Genomic DNA, 15,649 nt, shown 5'->3' on the forward strand with positions numbered 1-15,649 from the left:
GCATGATGGGACCGCTAGCCCTTCCGGGGCGCCTCAAGATTTCGGGTGCCGGCACCCTGGGCGGATGCCCGAAGACTCCGCCTTCCCAGGATTCCCTGCGGCAGGGCGCGAAGATGGCGGCGGCGGATAAACAGCCCTAAAGCAGCAGCGATGGAGCCTTCCCCGGCGTTGGGGCCGGAGCGGCTCTTTGATTCGCACCGGTAAGAGCCCTCGCGGGAGAAGGTTGGCTCCCGCATCCACCCGGCCTTCGGCGCCCGATCACCCCGCCTCTCGCCCCCAGGCTCCCGGGTGACGGCTTCCTGCTCCTCGCGCTGCTTCTTTACGCTCCCGTCGGGTTCTGCCTCCTCGTACTGCGGCTCTTCCTTGGGATCCACGTCTTCCTGGTCAGCTGCGCTCTGCCAGACAGCGTCCTTCGCAGGTAACAACCCAGGGATTCCGGGGGGGTCAGGACTGGGCCCGGTCCGAGGCCGTGAAGTCACCACTGCCTGCTACTGCCAGGTTCGTGGTGCGGACCATGTGTGCGGTGCTGGGGCTCGTGGCCCGGCAGGAGGACTCCGGACTCCGGGATCATCGCGTCAGGGTCCTCATTTCCAACCATGTGACACCTTTTGACCACAACATAGTCAACCTGCTCACCAGCTGTAGCACCGTGAGTGGAGGGGCGAAGCCGAGAGTTCCGTGGGGCGGTTCCCTGGGGCCCAGCCCAAGGTTCCCCTTTGCCCGCCCGGGTTTCCCTTGGGGACCACGAAATACTGAGCCTTACCCCTAATCCCGCTTCTCTACCCCATATGTCAGTTTTTCTCACTTCCCAATTTTCCTTTCTTGCTTTCTCTTCTTCCCATTTCCAGCCTCTACTCAATAGTCCTCCAAGCTTTGTATGCTGGTCTCGGGGCTTCATGGAGATGGATGGGCGGGGGGAGTTGGTGGAGTCACTTAAGAGATTCTGTGCTTCCACGAGGCTTCCCCCGACCCCTCTGCTGCTTTTCCCTGAGGAAGAGGCCACCAATGGCCGTGAGGGGCTGCTACACTTCAGGTGGGTGAGCACAGGTATGGGTCTCCAGCTGGGTAGGTGGTCAGGCTTGTGGGCCCTTGAGTTTTCACAGTTTTCAGCCCTACCCCCCTCCCTCCTAGTTGATTTCCTTTCTGTTCACTTTTAGTTCTTTCCCCTTATATCTCTTTATTCTTCATTTATCTACTTGTACAGTTTGATAGTTTTCTGTTCTAAGTAAGGCTGGCTAGAATCCCATCCTACTCTCTCTTCCCTCTTCTAGTTCCTGGCCATTTTCTATTCAGGATGTGGTACAACCTCTTACCCTGAGAGTCCAGAGACCCCTAGTCTCTGTGGTGAGTGCGTGTTGGACAGGGAATCTCTGGGGCTTGGAGGGTAAATTTCCCATTCCTGGCCGAGGCTTAGACCTCATTTCATGCCCTCCCTTCAGACCGTGTCCGATGCCTCCTGGGTCTCAGAACTGCTGTGGTCACTTTTCGTCCCTTTCACCGTGTATCAAGTAAGGTATTAACTGTCTTCTTTTTTGGTGGCCAGGAGAAGCTCACCTCTTCCTTGAAGAGGTTGTCTCTTCCTTCTTTGTCCGTTTGCAGATCTTTTAGTATCAAGATTCCATCACAGGGGCAATACAAAGTGTTTATTGTCTCCCCACCCTAATCACAACTGTTCCGTGAAAAGAAGTATCAAAATGGGGAGAGGATGACAGATTGTACCCCAGGTGCACTCAACATGGTCCTGGATTTTTTTTATTTTTTGCAGATGGCTCCGTCCTGTTCATCGCCAGCTAGGGGAGGGGAATGAGGAGTTTGCCCTCCGTGTACAACAGGTGGTAGGGTACACAGGCAGGGTGGGAGTGGGGTTTTTCCTTAAAAGTAGGAGAAGGAAGTCTTTAGACCTTAACACTTCCAACCTTCCAACTCTCCCTAGCTGTTGGCCAAAGAATTGGGCCAGACAGGGACACGACTCACTCCAGCAGACAAAGCAGAGCACATGAAACGACAAAGACACCCCAGATTGCGCCCGCACTCAGGTATGTGGTCTCTGTACACAAAGTTTTTTGGGGTTTTACAGCCTATTGTGATTTCCTTCCTATTCCTGTGCTAGTCAGCCTCTCCTTCCTCCAAGTTCTCCACTCACCATGTTTCGGATTTCTTTTTTGCAGCCCAGTCTTCTTTCCCTCCCTCCCCTGGCCCTTCTCCTGATGTGCAGCTGGCAACTCTGGCTCAGAGAGTCAAGGAGGTTTTACCCCATGTGCCACTGGGCGTCATCCAGAGAGACCTGGGTATGGGAAAGGGTAGCCTCACACAAGAGACAGGCACAGAGAGAAATAATGGGTGGTGAGGGGAGAAGGTGAACAGGGAAACAGACTCCCTTCTCTCTTTCCTTCTCCCCAGCCAGAACTGGCTGTGTAGATTTGACCATCACAAATCTGCTTGAGGGAGCTGTAGCATTCATGCCTGAAGATATCACTGAAGGGACCCAGTCCCTTTCCACAGCCTCCGCTCCCAAGGTGAGACCCAGGAAATGGTTAGGTCCAGGACTTGGGTGGGTAGGGGCAGTCTATGTACTCCCTTTCCTTGATATCTCTTTTTTGATCCTGAGACCCTAGCACAGTGCCTCTCTTGCAAAGTAGGCATTCGATGCGTGTTTAGTGATGATGACTTCGCAAGTCCTCTGACATTGTGATCACCTCAGTTCCCCAGCTCTGGCCCGGTGACCCCTCAACCCACAGCCCTCACATTTGCCAAGTCCTCCTGGGCCCGGCAGGAGAGCCTACAGGAGCGCAAGCAGGCACTATATGAATACGCGAGAAGGTGAGGGACTTAGGGGACAGTGGGCAGAAGGGTCAGGTTGGAGAAGAGAGCTAATTATAGGGCCAATATGACAAAGCCCACACAATGTTTTCTTCCTATGTCTCGCAGGAGATTCACAGAGAGACGGGCCCAGGAGGCTGACTAAGCACACGGTGGCACCCAGAGCCGCAGGACGGAGACTGGGGGCAGCCCTCACCCAACTTAAAACAGGCTGAAAGGGCGGGTGGTAAAAAGGGAGGGATGGGGCTCCCCCCAAAATCACATTAAATTCAGGGTTTTCACTCAAGGTATCTGTTGCCTCTCTGGGTCTCAAAAACCTACTGAGCAGGTTCCTTCCCTTGGTTTGGTAAGAACATGGGTGAGAGCCTCCTTGTGGGTTTGTGGGAGGTGGTTGAAAGGTTGAAATCACTTCTTCGTGTCAAGAGATGAGTGATATTAAGGAAGTTTAACTGAACTAAAGACCAACAGCCACTGGACCCTAGCTTGGGTGTTCAGCCCAGCTTTGTGAAGAAGCAGCTTGCAAAATTACAAGTCCCAAGATGCCTTTCACTAACAAGTACACTATACATTGTAAAGTTCACATGCTCAGTGTGGTGTCTGGAACCTGTTTTCCTTATAGGCTTCTGACAGGTTAAATAAGGTGGAGCAAATGGCCCCACCCCAAAACCAGTCTAGGATTCCTGTTTAAGCCAAGCCCCAGGGTGGAGCCGGAATTTACCTTTGCACTTCACTTGGTCTGGGTTGGTGGTGACTGGCTGGGTGGGTCCAGAACTGGCTGCCATCCTGACACGTCTCAGAGCTGCAAGCAGGTTTGAATCCAGGATCCTTGTGGCCCTGCCCGCCCCCCCCCAACTTCTTACCCCCTTCCTCTTATTTATTATCGCTTTCCTCAGAACCTTCCCACAGGATACCGTAATTCCTGCTGCCCTGGAGGCCCCCTGTGTTAGTTACAGGATTTTTACTACCTGACTATAGGTTAATAGTCCACTTGTGATAGTACTTCACTTTCAGACTCCGGTCTCCACTGTTTTGTAGCAGGCAAGAAATGCTGGGAAAGATGGACTCCCCCCCCCCGCCCAGTGTAGTATCACCTGAGGGTACCGGTTAGGAGATCAAGGGTGGGTGGAAAGATGGTGTCAGTCATTTAATATGAAGCCTTAATCATTGCCCTGCCTTCTGTAGGTACTGCCAGTCAGCCACCATGGCCTCTCGGCTTCTTGGGCTGGCAGAAGAGTCTGGCCCAAGCCCCGGGGAGTCTGAATTGGCTGTGAACCCCTTTGATGGGCTCCCATTCTCTTCCCGTTACTACGAGCTGCTTGAGCAGCGCCGGGCCTTACCCATCTGGGCTTCTCGCTTTATCTTCATGGAGCAATTGGAGAGTAGCCCCTCTGGAGTAGTGCTGGTGTCTGGAGAGCCTGGCTCTGGCAAGAGCACCCAGGTTGGGGGAGATTCTGGGAGTAGAAAAAGGGAGGGGCTAGAGAACTGGTCCTTCCACAGGCAAAGCGGGGATTGGGCTGCATGGGGTGATTGGGGAGGTGGTCAAAGGGAGACCAGTTAGACTGGCCCCAGGGTGGCTGGTGAAAGACCAGGGGACTCCCCAGGTGAAAGTGGCCAGTGCCCCAGCACTTCTGACTGAAGTCCTGCATCTTGCTGACTGGTTGTCCTTCCTATCCCTATCCCTATCCCAGATCCCTCAGTGGTGCGCAGAGTTTGCATTGGCCAGGGGGTTCCAGGAAGGCCAAGTAACTGTCACTCAGCCCTACCCTCTGGCAGCCCTGAGCCTGGCCCTGCGGGTTGCTGATGAGATGGACCTAACCCTGGGTCATGAGGTTGGATACACCATTCCCCAGGAGGACTGCACTGGGCCGGACACCCTGCTCAGGTGAGGCCTCTTGCAGGCCTGACCCAAATCTGATTCCCCTCACCCAGTAGAAACAAGCCCAGCCCTCTGACATCTCACCATATGCTCCCTCAGCCCAGTTCACCTTTTAAATCTTGGATGACACACTGCTGAATGAAGCTCTTAACCCCAGCCAGGGATCTCAGACATTCAACCTCACCCTTATCATGAGTCCCACTCTCCCAGCTGGAGTACAACTTGTGAAAAAAGTGTTATTAGTGAGGTTGTGGGTCTCAGTATAGGTTCACAGGGTCTTTTCCTGACCTTATAATCAAAACCTAGCCCCCACCCTCACCCCCAGGAAGTCACTCCCCTGAACTCCTGGAGCTGGTCAGTGACCACACTGACTCCGCCCACTGCCAATGTCAACAGGTTTTGCTGGGACAGGCTGTTTCTACAGGAGGTGGCCTCAACCCGCGGCACAGGAGCCTGGGGCGTGCTGGTGCTGGATGAGGCTCAGGAGCGGTCAGTAGCCTCGGATTTGCTCCAGGGGCTACTGCGAAATGCCAGGCTGGGAAACCTTCCAGGGGACTTGAGAGTGGTTGTGGTTACTGACCCTGCCCTTGAACCAAAGCTCCAAGCCTTCTGGGGCAATCCTCCTATTGTGCGTGTACCCAGTGGGCCTGGTGCGTGTCCCACTCCTGTATACAGGGACACTGTCCCTACTGATCGAGTGGAAGCTGCCTGCCAAGCTGTGCTTGAATTGTGTACGAAGGAGACTCCAGGAGATGTGCTAGTATACCTGCCCAGTGAGGAGGTAAAAATGGGCTGCAGATGGAGATTCTCATGTATGCCGCCTTCCTTTCCTGGGGGAGTTGGAGCAATGCTTGTTAGGAACATTAGAGTTGGATTATGTACGAGGTTGGGGTCCTAAGGAAAAACTCCAGGACCTTGGGATAAAGAGGTCTACCACCCCCTTTTTTAAAATCCATATTAAGGCAGAGACTGTGGTTCAGTGAATTCCTGACATTATAACATCCCCAACTTTATGAGTATGTGCCTTTTTTCAGAGTGAAAGTCCACAGCTTTCATCAGTTTTTCAAAAGGGTTCGTAACCGAAAAGGTGAGAATTGCCTAATGCCCCATCCCTCTCTTCAGGAAATTTTGCTGTGCTGTGAATCCTTGTCCAGGGAGATTGAGCCCTTGGCTCTCAGAGGGTCTCCACCACGAGTCCTGCCCCTTCACCCAGGAGATGGTCCAGCCATTCAGGCTGCATACGAGAACACATACTTGGGCGCCAGAAAGGTTGTGGTCACTCACTGGCTGGCTGACTTCTCCTTCTCCCTCCCTTCCATTCGACATGTCATTGACTCAGGACTGGAGCTTCGAAGTGTGAGTGAGAGAGATGAGGGGATGAAGGGGCTAAAGATAGAAGTGGCCCACTCTGATCTCTCTTGGCCTTGGTTGGGGGGCGGTGACAGGTGTACAATCCTCAGATCCGAGCAGAATCCCAAGTGTTGAGACCAATCAGCAAGTGTCAGGCAGAGGCAAGACGACTTCGGGCAAGAGGGGTCCCTCCAGGTAAGAGCCTTTGCCCTTCTGAGGTCAAACATGAAAAGCTGCCACAAGCAAACCCTGAGAAACCTATGGTGGCCTTCTTTCCCAAGTCTTTTCTCCCCTCAGGATCCTACCTCTGCCTGTACCCTAAGTCCTTCCTAGAACTAGAGGCGTCCCCACTGCCCCCACCCAGGGTGTGTGAGGAGAATCTGAGCCCCCTGGTGTTACTACTAAAGAGGAGACAGATTGCAGAGCCAGGGGAGTGTCACTTCCTGGACCGGCCTGGTGAGCAGCCCTCCTGCCCAAGTCCTGCCTGACCAGGCTCTCCAGGCTCTGAGACTTCCCTGCCCTATAAGCCCTGTTTCCTCACCAGCTCCAGAAGCACTGATGCAGGCCCTAGAAGACTTAGACTATCTGGCAGCTCTGGATGATGAAGGGAACCTGTCAGACCTGGGAGTCATCCTATCAGAGTTCCCCCTGCCCCCTGAGCTGGCCAAAGCCCTGCTGGCCTCCTGCGAGTTTGACTGTGTGGATGAGATGCTCACCCTCGCCGCCATGCTCACTGGTATAAAGTCCTTCGTCTCTCCAGCTCTTGTGGCCACTTCAATCCTTTCCAGCCCTTTCTCATGTTCTGGTGCTCCAAAGGCCAGCCCTATCTCCTATGCTTCCCTTACAGTGCCCGAAAAGACAGCCTTAACCACTTATCCCTCTCCTGTCTCATGAACCTTTCCCCAATGCTGGTTCTTGCCCCCAACATGCTCAAATCTCTCCTACTATTACTAAAGCTCCACACCCCTCTCCCTCCACCCTCTGCTCCCCGACAGCTCTACAGAATAACCTCTGACCCGGTCTGCCTAGTGTGTTCCTGCGCACAGCATCCCAGCCTTAGGCCCACGGCAACCCTGACAAGTCTCAGCTCAGCAGTGACGTCCCATCCCACCCTCCGGGCCAAATCCACTGAACACATCTGAGCCTTTATTCCTATGACCTTCTGACACTTGAAAATGCCAACCACTCCCACCTTGAAACTGCCCCCTCCCTATGCCTCTGTGACTGCTCCTCCAGCTGTTCATCCTACCTCTCTGGTCATTCCCTTCCTCTCTTCCCTGGCTCCTGTCCTCTGCTTATCCACTGTAAATTAGACCTCAGAGTTCCATCCTTTCCCCTTTTGCCTTCTCATTCCTTGAACTCTCTGAGCAAGTTCATGCACACCTGTGGTCTTTAGTGCCATGTTTATACTTAAAACTTCCAAACCTTGTATCTACCTGCCAGTCCCATTCTCCTGAATCTCAGATTTATATATCCAACTCCTGACAGACATTTCTACCAGAATTGTCCACAGTAGCCCAGCCCAGAGATGAACTCAAGCACTTGCTTTAAACCATTCCATCACCACCACCACAGAATCATGCCATTACCTCTTCAAGCTCCACTACCATCATTCTAGAGTAATCTCTCTCTTGGTTCTTTCATTTTTATCTCCTAAATGGTTTTTTTAATTCATCTATTTGTATCCAAACTCACTATTGGTGCCAGAGTTAGATCCTCATCCCCACTCAGCCTGGATTCCTCTAGCCTCCTAACTTGGCAAGTAAACTTCTTTAAACACATGGACTCTCTTACTCTTCTCCAACAGCTGCTCTTTACCTTCCAGACAGAATATAAATTCATCGGCACAGCACACCCAGCATCTCGTGAACTGGCACATACCTGCCTCTCCAGCTTCATCTCCCGCCACTGTGCCATACATACCATTCTCTCTACCCCTACTAGGTGCTTGCGGTTCTCCAGACAGGCCACACTACTAACAGCTGTGCCTTGCCATGCCCACGGTTCAGATGTTCTGCCCCTTCGCCACTGAGCTAATTCCTAACAAAATTTCAAACATTGGCCCACACATCTGTTGTGCTGATCAAGTTTGCTTATCTCTCCTACTAGCCTCTAAACTACTTGAGGGCAGAGACTGTCTTTCGTTATTTATGTTCAATGTCTAATAAAGTATATAGCACCTAGAAGTTATCAATGTCTTTTGAATACATTTCCCAAAGTGACACTTTATACCTTTTCACCCTTCCTTCTGTACTGCTGTCCTTTCTCAACCCCCTTCCTTGTTTCTGCCTCCAGCTGCCCCTGGGTTCACCCATCCTCCATGCTGCGCAGAAGAAGCTGCCTTGCGCCGAGCCCTGGAACACACAGATGGTGATCACAGTTCTTTGATCCAGATATATGAAGCCTTTACACAGAGTGAGTAGCCCACTCTGTATCTTCTTATAAAATCCCAAATTTTCCAAAAAGGGGAAGTAGTATGCAACCAGCTGGTAGATCTCTATGCCCTACCAAACGTGGGGTTCTCTTGGGGGTTTCTTTGTAATTGTAGCTGTCCCCTTTCCTCTCTTAGGTGGAGCAGACAAGGCTTGGTGCCAGGCTCGGGGATTAAACTGGGCAGCATTGTGCCAAGCCCGGAAACTTCGAGGTGAACTCCTAGAACTCATGCAACGAATTGAACTTCCCTTGTCCCAGCCAGCCTTTGGCTCTGAGCAGAATCGCAGAGACCTTCAGAAAGCACTGGTGTCAGGATACTTCCTTAAGGTTAGGGGAAAGAGTTGGGGTGAAGGTTATAAAAGGAGGATAAAGCAAAGGGATCAAAAATTTATATGCCACCTCTGAATTTGGGGTCCAGATGGCCATTCAAAGGATTTTCTAGAACCAAAAGAAACTTTTTGAGGCACTGGAGTGCAGGGGACTATGGGAAATTCCATATGACAGGGACTCTAACACCTAGAGATGATACTTTACTTTTAATACTCTCACCACCCTTCCTAATTCTTTCTCGGCCCTTTTTTTTCTACTGTGTTCCTCCCCCTCACCTCCCCACTTATTCCCTCACTATCTTTGCTTTTCAACGAGGTGGCCCGAGACACAGATGGGACTGGAAATTACCTGCTCCTAACACATAAGCATGTGGCCCAGCTCTCCCCATACTGCTGCTACCGAAGCCGCCGGGCTCCAGCCAGACCTCCACCATGGGTGCTTTACCACAATTTCTCCATTTCGAAAGACAACTGCCTTTCCATTGTTTCTGAGATACAACCACAAATGTGAGTTCCCTGACACCCCTCCTACATTGCCCATTCCTCTTCCTGGGGCCAAAATTATGGCTGGGGAGTTAAGGAGCCATAAGGAGAAGAGGATATCTTAATGATTTGTAGTGACATATGATTCGAAGAGTCACGGTTTGTGGACAGAATGAGAAGTTTAGGAATCTGCATTACATGTAAGAGAGTATACAGAAATCATCTTCTAATTGTTAATCTCTCCTTCAGGCTGGTGGAGTTGGCCCCTCCATACTTCCTTAGTAACTTGCCTCCCAGTGAGAGCAGAGACCTCTTGAACCAGCTGAGAGAAGAAATGGCAGATTCTTCAAAAGAGAGTGAATCCCCCTCCACCCAAGAGTTTGGAGATGCCTGTGTCCTGCAGTGACCTGCCTAAGGAATGGAACTGAGTTCATCTCAAGGCATTAGATCCTCCCTCAGACTAGCACCAAGGCAGCCAGCCAGATTTAGAAGGCCAAAGGTTAGGGTCAAATGTAAATCCTGGAACCTGAGACTCAAGAAGTGGTGGACCAAGAGTGGCGGGAATTGGGTAAGCCACAGTATAGATATGGTTGGACCCTTTCCTTAGCCTTCTTCTATTTATTGGAGAGTGACTGACACGTCACTGCCAAGCCCCCAACTTATGCCATACCCATCTTTGTGTGCTTCGTTTTGGCCTATAAAAGTTATTTCTCTGTGTCAAATTTGAGTTTGGTTCTGCAGCAGCATACACACCATCCATGAGTTAGAGGTGACACAGTATCATCCAACTTCCCCCACAATATCCTCTTGCCTGGTTCCCACCTGTGGTCAAGACTTCATGCTGTGACTGACCGAGCTGTCACTACCCCAGAACATGAGCAGTTTGACTACAGCTGGTCTCTGACCTTGCCCAAAGCTCATTTCCCTCTGTCTTGTTCCTGCCTCTAGGGGAGGAAGAATGAGAGTGGTATAAGAAATCAAAAATCTTCCTTTTTCCACATACAACATAGATCCTTTTCCTTCTTAAACCTAATGACTATTGCAACCATCCCTAAACCCTCAACTTTCCATCAACAAGCTTTCCAGAAGCCTCTGGGTCACCCACAAACTAAAGTTTTTCTAACAACTTCAGGGACACCATGCTTTCCTTTCTTTCCAGCTGGGTGCCCATTCCCTTTTCTCCCTTTGAACTATTAACTTTGATATCCTCCATCATTTTTCACATTGTAAATGTGTTTGTAGAAATTGGTGGAAAGAAAGATTTAATCCTTACAACTCTGCTTTTCTCCTCAGAGTGTCCCTCCCTTAGAGACTCTATTTGTTCTCATCATTCTGTCTCCACGTCTATGTGGATGTCAACCAACCTCCCCCAACAGCACTTTTCCAGAATGTATTGTCTTTAGGTCTAGCATTTAGTTCTGCCTAGAGTTATCTGGCTCCAATCTTTCCATTCCCCTTCATTATCCACAACACCATTGATCTGCTGATTCTCTACATTTCCAACCTTGGAATTATCTTTGACTCTTCTCAGATATTCCTACTAATTTGCCAAATTTTGCTCACCCTAACTCCACAGGGCCCGTTAATTTTATCCACTGCTTCTTCCCCCTTTCCCCTCTGTCCCCACAGGACACCAGAGGCAGATTAGTGTTCTTAGACTGGCTCTTTCATGGGGTGTATAAGTATCCCTCTTGCCTGCCACCCAGGCGCGTTGTGAGGCTCAAGGAGAAGGACGGAGTCAGCAGGTTGAACACACACGACAACATGAGGTTCAAAGTCAGGAAGGTATCCTTAGCGATTATTTTACAGTTGAAGAATGAGATGCCCAGTGTGGATAACCCTCTGGTTCCTGTCACAATCAGACTCTCACCCTCCCGCACCTCCTCCGTTATTCCACTGTCATTGGTGTCTTCTTCCCTTCCATCACACCTTTGGTATAGACCCAGGCAGTGCGTGCGAGCTGCCGCGGTCCCATCCCAGCACCACCTTTAGCTTGCTCTTTGGGTCCAAAACCCCAGGACTAACCTACCCTCGGAAGAATCCATAGTCCTCCGAAGGGCAGCTCCCGTTGGCCAGCCCGCCCCCCTCCCCTCACCTCATTGGCTCCCATACTGCAGGTCCCGCCTTCTTGGCTCCTCGGGTTCCAGCTGGGGTGCGACCACAGTTGAGTGGGAAATGGCGGGAAAGGCCACGTCTAAGCACGGTGCTACCGCGCAACGGTAGCCTGGGAGCCCGCAGTGGCCCGGGAGCCCGCAGCGGCCCAGGAGCCCTCGACGATAGCCTCAAAGGCGGCCCTTCCTCACAAGCTCCGCTACCACAGAACGACGGCGTAGTCAGCTTTTCGCTCCACGGTCCTGGGGCCGGCGCTCCAAGCGGCGTCTCGGTCCGGAAAAGAGCGCTCGGCGGGTTGGGCAGGCGTCGCTCACACCACCGAGGCGAGCCCGGACACGGAAGCCACCTTGTTATCCTCGGCCCAGGGCTGTAGGTTCTGCAGCGCAAAGAGCGACGAGTTGTGCAGGCAGAGAGGGTCCGGGGGCAGCGGCGGCCGCAGAGGCCGCGGCAGGGCGTCCTGCTGCAGGTGCAGGAGCAGCCGGCCCGCGCGGTGCCGCTCCGCCTCGCGTTCCTCCGCCGTCTGGCGCCTGTGAGAGTCGAGTCGCGGTGTCAGCTAAGCCAGCCCTCGCCCACCCCGCGCCTCATCGTCACCGCGGGGCCCGAGGTCCCTCACCCGCCCCGCGCCTCGCGGCCACCTTGACGCCAACCGCCAGCCGTCGCGCGCCCCGCGCCTCACCGCCACTTGGTGCGCCGGTTCTGGAACCAAGTCTTGACCTGTGCGTCGGTCATGCGCAGGGCCTTGGCCAGCGCTGCCCTCTCGGCCGAGGCCAAGTACTTCTGGCGCAGGAAGCGCCGCTCCAGCTCCAGCACCTGCGAACGGGAGAAGGACGTGCGCGGCTTCTTCCGCTTCGGAGGGGTCCGGTTTTGGTAGGGGTGGCCTATGCGGCGCGTCCCGGAGAAGGGCGACAGTGCGGCTACAGGGAGGAAGAAAGAGCAAGGCAGGGTTTTCAGGGCCGCCCTTCCAGGTGCCCCAGGCTCGGCCTCTCATCAGCAAAGGCCTCCAGACAAGAAAGGGCCTCGGAAGAAATGGCCCTCCCCCTCTGGTAAGAGACGGCCCCCGGAACTTCATCCTTCCCTCCCCTCGGTGTGGACTGTGGCCTGCGAAGGAGGGCGCGGGCATCGACGGCAGCTCCTTCCCCATCGCCTCTCCAAAGCAGCGCGACCGCGAGACATAAATTGGGGGAGGATCGCCTGGGCTGATCCGGGCAGGGAGCATTCGGGGAACTTGAGTTGGAGCAGAACGCCCAAAGATGAGGAAAGGGGGTCAGTGTGGGGCAAGAGGCTGGAGGGTCGGGCAACCTCACCCGTGAGCCGGTCCTTAGCAAAGCGGCGGCCGCTGTCCATCCAAGGGAAGGTAAGTCCCGCTAGGCCCCCGGCTCCGCCCAAGCCAGAGGGTCCAGGCACCGCAGGGGCACCTCCCGCGGGCGGCGGCACTGGCAGCGGACGATGTGCGGGGACGCGGATCACTCCACCTGGGCCCATGCCGGAGCTGCCAGGTAGCGGGGCCAGCGAACCCGCGGGGCCGTAGCTTGAGGCTCCGTGAAATCCACCCGAGAACGCCGCACTCTCCCCATGGCCCTGGCCCGCGCGACCGGGGCCTAGGCTGCTCCCGGGGGGTTCCGGGCAGCTCAGGATCTGATCGATGCCAAAGCTGATTGGCTCGTGGTGCGGGAGGTTGTGCGGGGCCAGGACCGCCGGCTCCATGGGTCTGGGTCAAGGAGGACCGCAGGAGGTTTTGGCGGTTGGGGAGGGCGCCCCAGGCAACTCTGGGAGCCCCCTGCGGAGCGCTCGGGGCGACGGCCTCAAGGGCCCGCAGAGCTGGCCGCGGCGGGTCCCCGGGACCCCCGGGACAGCTTCATCGCTGTGCACGGGGAGTAGCCGCGCCCGTGCCGGCCTCTGCCGGGCGTCGGCGCAGGGACTCGCATCCCGGGGGAGCGCGACCGGCGGGGGCCCCAGGAGTGCCCTTGATGTCTCTGAAGCGCAGATGGACGCTAGGCTGCCGGGGCCTCTGCCCGAGTTCAGGGTGGAGAGGGTTGGCCGACTGGGGCTGGGGCAGTGACTGACAGATCAGCACAGGGTGGGCAGTGGGGGCTGGGGGTAGGGCAGGGGCGGGGCCGGACCCGTTAAAGGGAAAGAGACGCCTGTTTGTGTGAAACGCGGGGAAGAGTGGCGAGCGGGTGTGGTGGGGGTAAGGGGGGAGGTGGCAAGGGTGTTAGGGACCAGGCTCAGCACGGGAGGGGCCAGAGCATGGACCACTGCGCGCTGAGTCAGCCGAGATGCGCACAGCAGCTCCATCCTCGCCGGCCTCTGCCTTGGGCTTCCTCGCAGGTGCCTCTTCCCACAGCCCCCACTCTTCGCCTCGCGATGGGTCCTGCCTGCCAACTCTCGGATTCGTTGTGGCCCCCGCCTCAGTGCCCTCGAAGACCCAATCTCGTTGTGGCTTCCTGGCTGCGATGGGAAGCGGTTGGGGAACGGCGCCGACGAGTTGGAGGCCCGGGAAGAGGACAGGTGTGGGCAGGGAGTGGCAGGGCGCGTCTGGTGGGCTAGGGCAGGAAACAACCTCTCTGCGCCAGCTATCCTGGTGCACCTCCCGGCCTCTGCCGTAGGGCCCCTACCTCCTTCCGGGAGCACCAGCAATTGGTGCCCTGTGTTTCTTGAGAGTGTCGATTTTCTGAAATCGATGTAGAGCGGACCCTTGAGCCAAGCCCGGCCAACTCCGGCCGATGAGAGCTTGGGGCTGGCGTTCCGCCCCCGGCAGGGGACCACCTATGCGGGACTCTGCCTCTCCACTCTGCGCGGAGAAACTCTCCTCTCACACACTCCCCCCACCCCCAAAGGTAGGAGGACAAAATCGCCACAGGCCACACGCGAGTCCTCACCGAAGCCTTCGGGGGGGATTCAGCCGCCTCATTTCTCACAGACGCTACACCCCACCCAAGCCCCAGAAACTGTGCCTGGAGTGTGTCAGAGAAGGGAGGTGGGGAAAGACTGAAGCCTCTCGGTGACCTTGTGACCTCTGGCTGCGGACCCAGGAGCTGGGAGTGTGTGAACTCTGCGTCCTTCCCGGGATGGGACCCGGCCCGGCGGGCCCCTGCGTCGTAGACCCGCCCCCGCCGCCGCCCGGCCCGGTGCAGGCCGCCATAATCGGGTTAGCTGGGTCGGAATTACATTACCTTCCCCGGCCCGCCCCGGCCCCGGGGGGGCCCTGGCGCCTCCGAGCCGGTGAGACTGGGCGCAGGGAGGGGGATGTTCCTACCATTCCGAGGCGGGTGGGCACTGATGAGCCGCTCGGCCTGTCTTGGACACGTGGCGGCCTAAGGACCCCGCCCTGCTGTGCCAGCCCTAGCCCCTAGACTCCAGCCCGCTTGGATGCTCCGCTCCAGGCTCCAGGCTGCCTGTTACCCGTGTACGCCGAAATGCCTTCTAAGTCTCGTAAATGAGCCTCCCTAAGAGCACAGATCTTCCAGTTGATTCTCCAGAATCTCCCGGTAAAAGACTCTGTCCCTCCTTTTCCCCTAGCAGATGGGCTGCAGCCCGGCGCCTGAGGCAGGATGAGGGGTCTTTTCTCTCCAGGGAACATGGTATTTGGGCATCTGGGCAGGAAGATAAAGAAGAGAAAAAAAAAAGGGAGTGGATTTTCCCCCACTGAAGCCACCAGGCCCTCAGTGTTCTCAGAAGCCTCAGTCTGAAGGGAGTGGACCATGGAGGAGGCCGGCATTAATTATATGTGACATCCTCCCCCAATTTCTTGTCCACTTCCACTATCCAATTTCTCCAGTCCTTTCCCCACCCTGCCAACAGCCCCTTCTGAAAGGGGGGGGGGGGGCAGAGAATCCTGCCAATTTGGCAGCTGTGTTATTATCTTGGTGGAAAAGACAACCATTATCACCTCCCCTAGCCCTTCACAGAAGCCGAAGCACCTTTTCTCAGCAGTAGAGAGGTGGGGCCGCGAGGGAGCATGAGACTTCAGCTATCCAGGGAAAACCTCGGAGACAGCTTGGGCTGGATCCCCTGAACGAAAACAGAGAGCCTAGGGAGCCAGGGAGCCAGCAACGTAAATAAAGACTTTGAAAGGAACTGGCTTGCAGGTTAGGAATCTGCCAGTCCCTGTACCCACTCTAGCGGGTGGGCCTCTGAGTAAAGGGTAGGCACTAGTGTGTCTCCAATCAAGGTGAATAAATCCTTTTTGAATGAATCAATCAGAGAGGAAGAGGTAACCTCGTGCAGACCTGTATACCTGCTGAGT

General features: G+C 54.9%; 3 protein-coding genes across 5 annotated transcripts; 2 read left to right on the forward strand and 1 right to left on the reverse strand.

Moving 5' to 3' along the window:
* Positions 1-49: 49 nt before the first annotated feature.
* On the forward strand, positions 50-3,106 carry AUP1 (AUP1 lipid droplet regulating VLDL assembly factor). The gene is given in 13 exon segments (XM_039240183.1): positions 50-103; positions 106-200; positions 281-418; positions 499-649; positions 849-1,033; positions 1,272-1,344; positions 1,440-1,513; positions 1,766-1,832; positions 1,934-2,036; positions 2,169-2,288; positions 2,401-2,516; positions 2,702-2,820; positions 2,929-3,106. Coding segments are annotated over 13 exon segments (1,317 nt in total). The 5' UTR covers positions 50-64; the 3' UTR covers positions 2,966-3,106.
* A 61-nt stretch (positions 3,107-3,167) lies between these two features.
* Positions 3,168-10,009, forward strand: DQX1 (DEAQ-box RNA dependent ATPase 1). Of its 3 annotated transcripts, XM_039240178.1 has the most exons (12): positions 3,168-3,629; positions 4,003-4,258; positions 4,509-4,702; positions 5,093-5,477; positions 5,819-6,052; positions 6,142-6,241; positions 6,344-6,502; positions 6,591-6,782; positions 8,342-8,461; positions 8,616-8,806; positions 9,125-9,315; positions 9,541-10,009. In XM_039240178.1, the coding sequence occupies exons 2-12, from the start codon at positions 4,022-4,024 to the stop codon at positions 9,695-9,697; spliced, it is 2,160 nt and encodes a 719-aa protein (XP_039096109.1). In that variant the 5' UTR covers positions 3,168-3,629; positions 4,003-4,021; the 3' UTR covers positions 9,698-10,009. The 3 variants fall into 3 exon arrangements, with proteins under 3 accessions (XP_039096109.1, XP_039096108.1, XP_039096111.1); XM_039240177.1 differs by having other exon boundaries at positions 6,142-6,502; XM_039240180.1 differs by lacking the exon at positions 6,344-6,502.
* Positions 10,010-11,066: 1,057 nt separating this feature from the next.
* On the reverse strand, positions 11,067-13,107 carry TLX2 (T cell leukemia homeobox 2). Its single transcript, XM_039240184.1, has 3 exons — positions 12,708-13,107; positions 12,080-12,317; positions 11,067-11,930 (listed from the first exon to the last, which is right to left on the reverse strand). The coding sequence occupies exons 1-3, from the start codon at positions 13,105-13,107 to the stop codon at positions 11,714-11,716; spliced, it is 855 nt and encodes a 284-aa protein (XP_039096115.1). The 3' UTR covers positions 11,067-11,713.
* Between the last annotated feature and the right edge of the window lie 2,542 nt (positions 13,108-15,649).

The sequence above is a fragment of the Hyaena hyaena genome, unplaced genomic scaffold (genome assembly GCF_003009895.1).
Source record: "Hyaena hyaena isolate Hyena2069 unplaced genomic scaffold, ASM300989v1 scaffold_168, whole genome shotgun sequence".
NCBI lineage: Eukaryota > Metazoa > Chordata > Mammalia > Carnivora > Hyaenidae > Hyaena > Hyaena hyaena.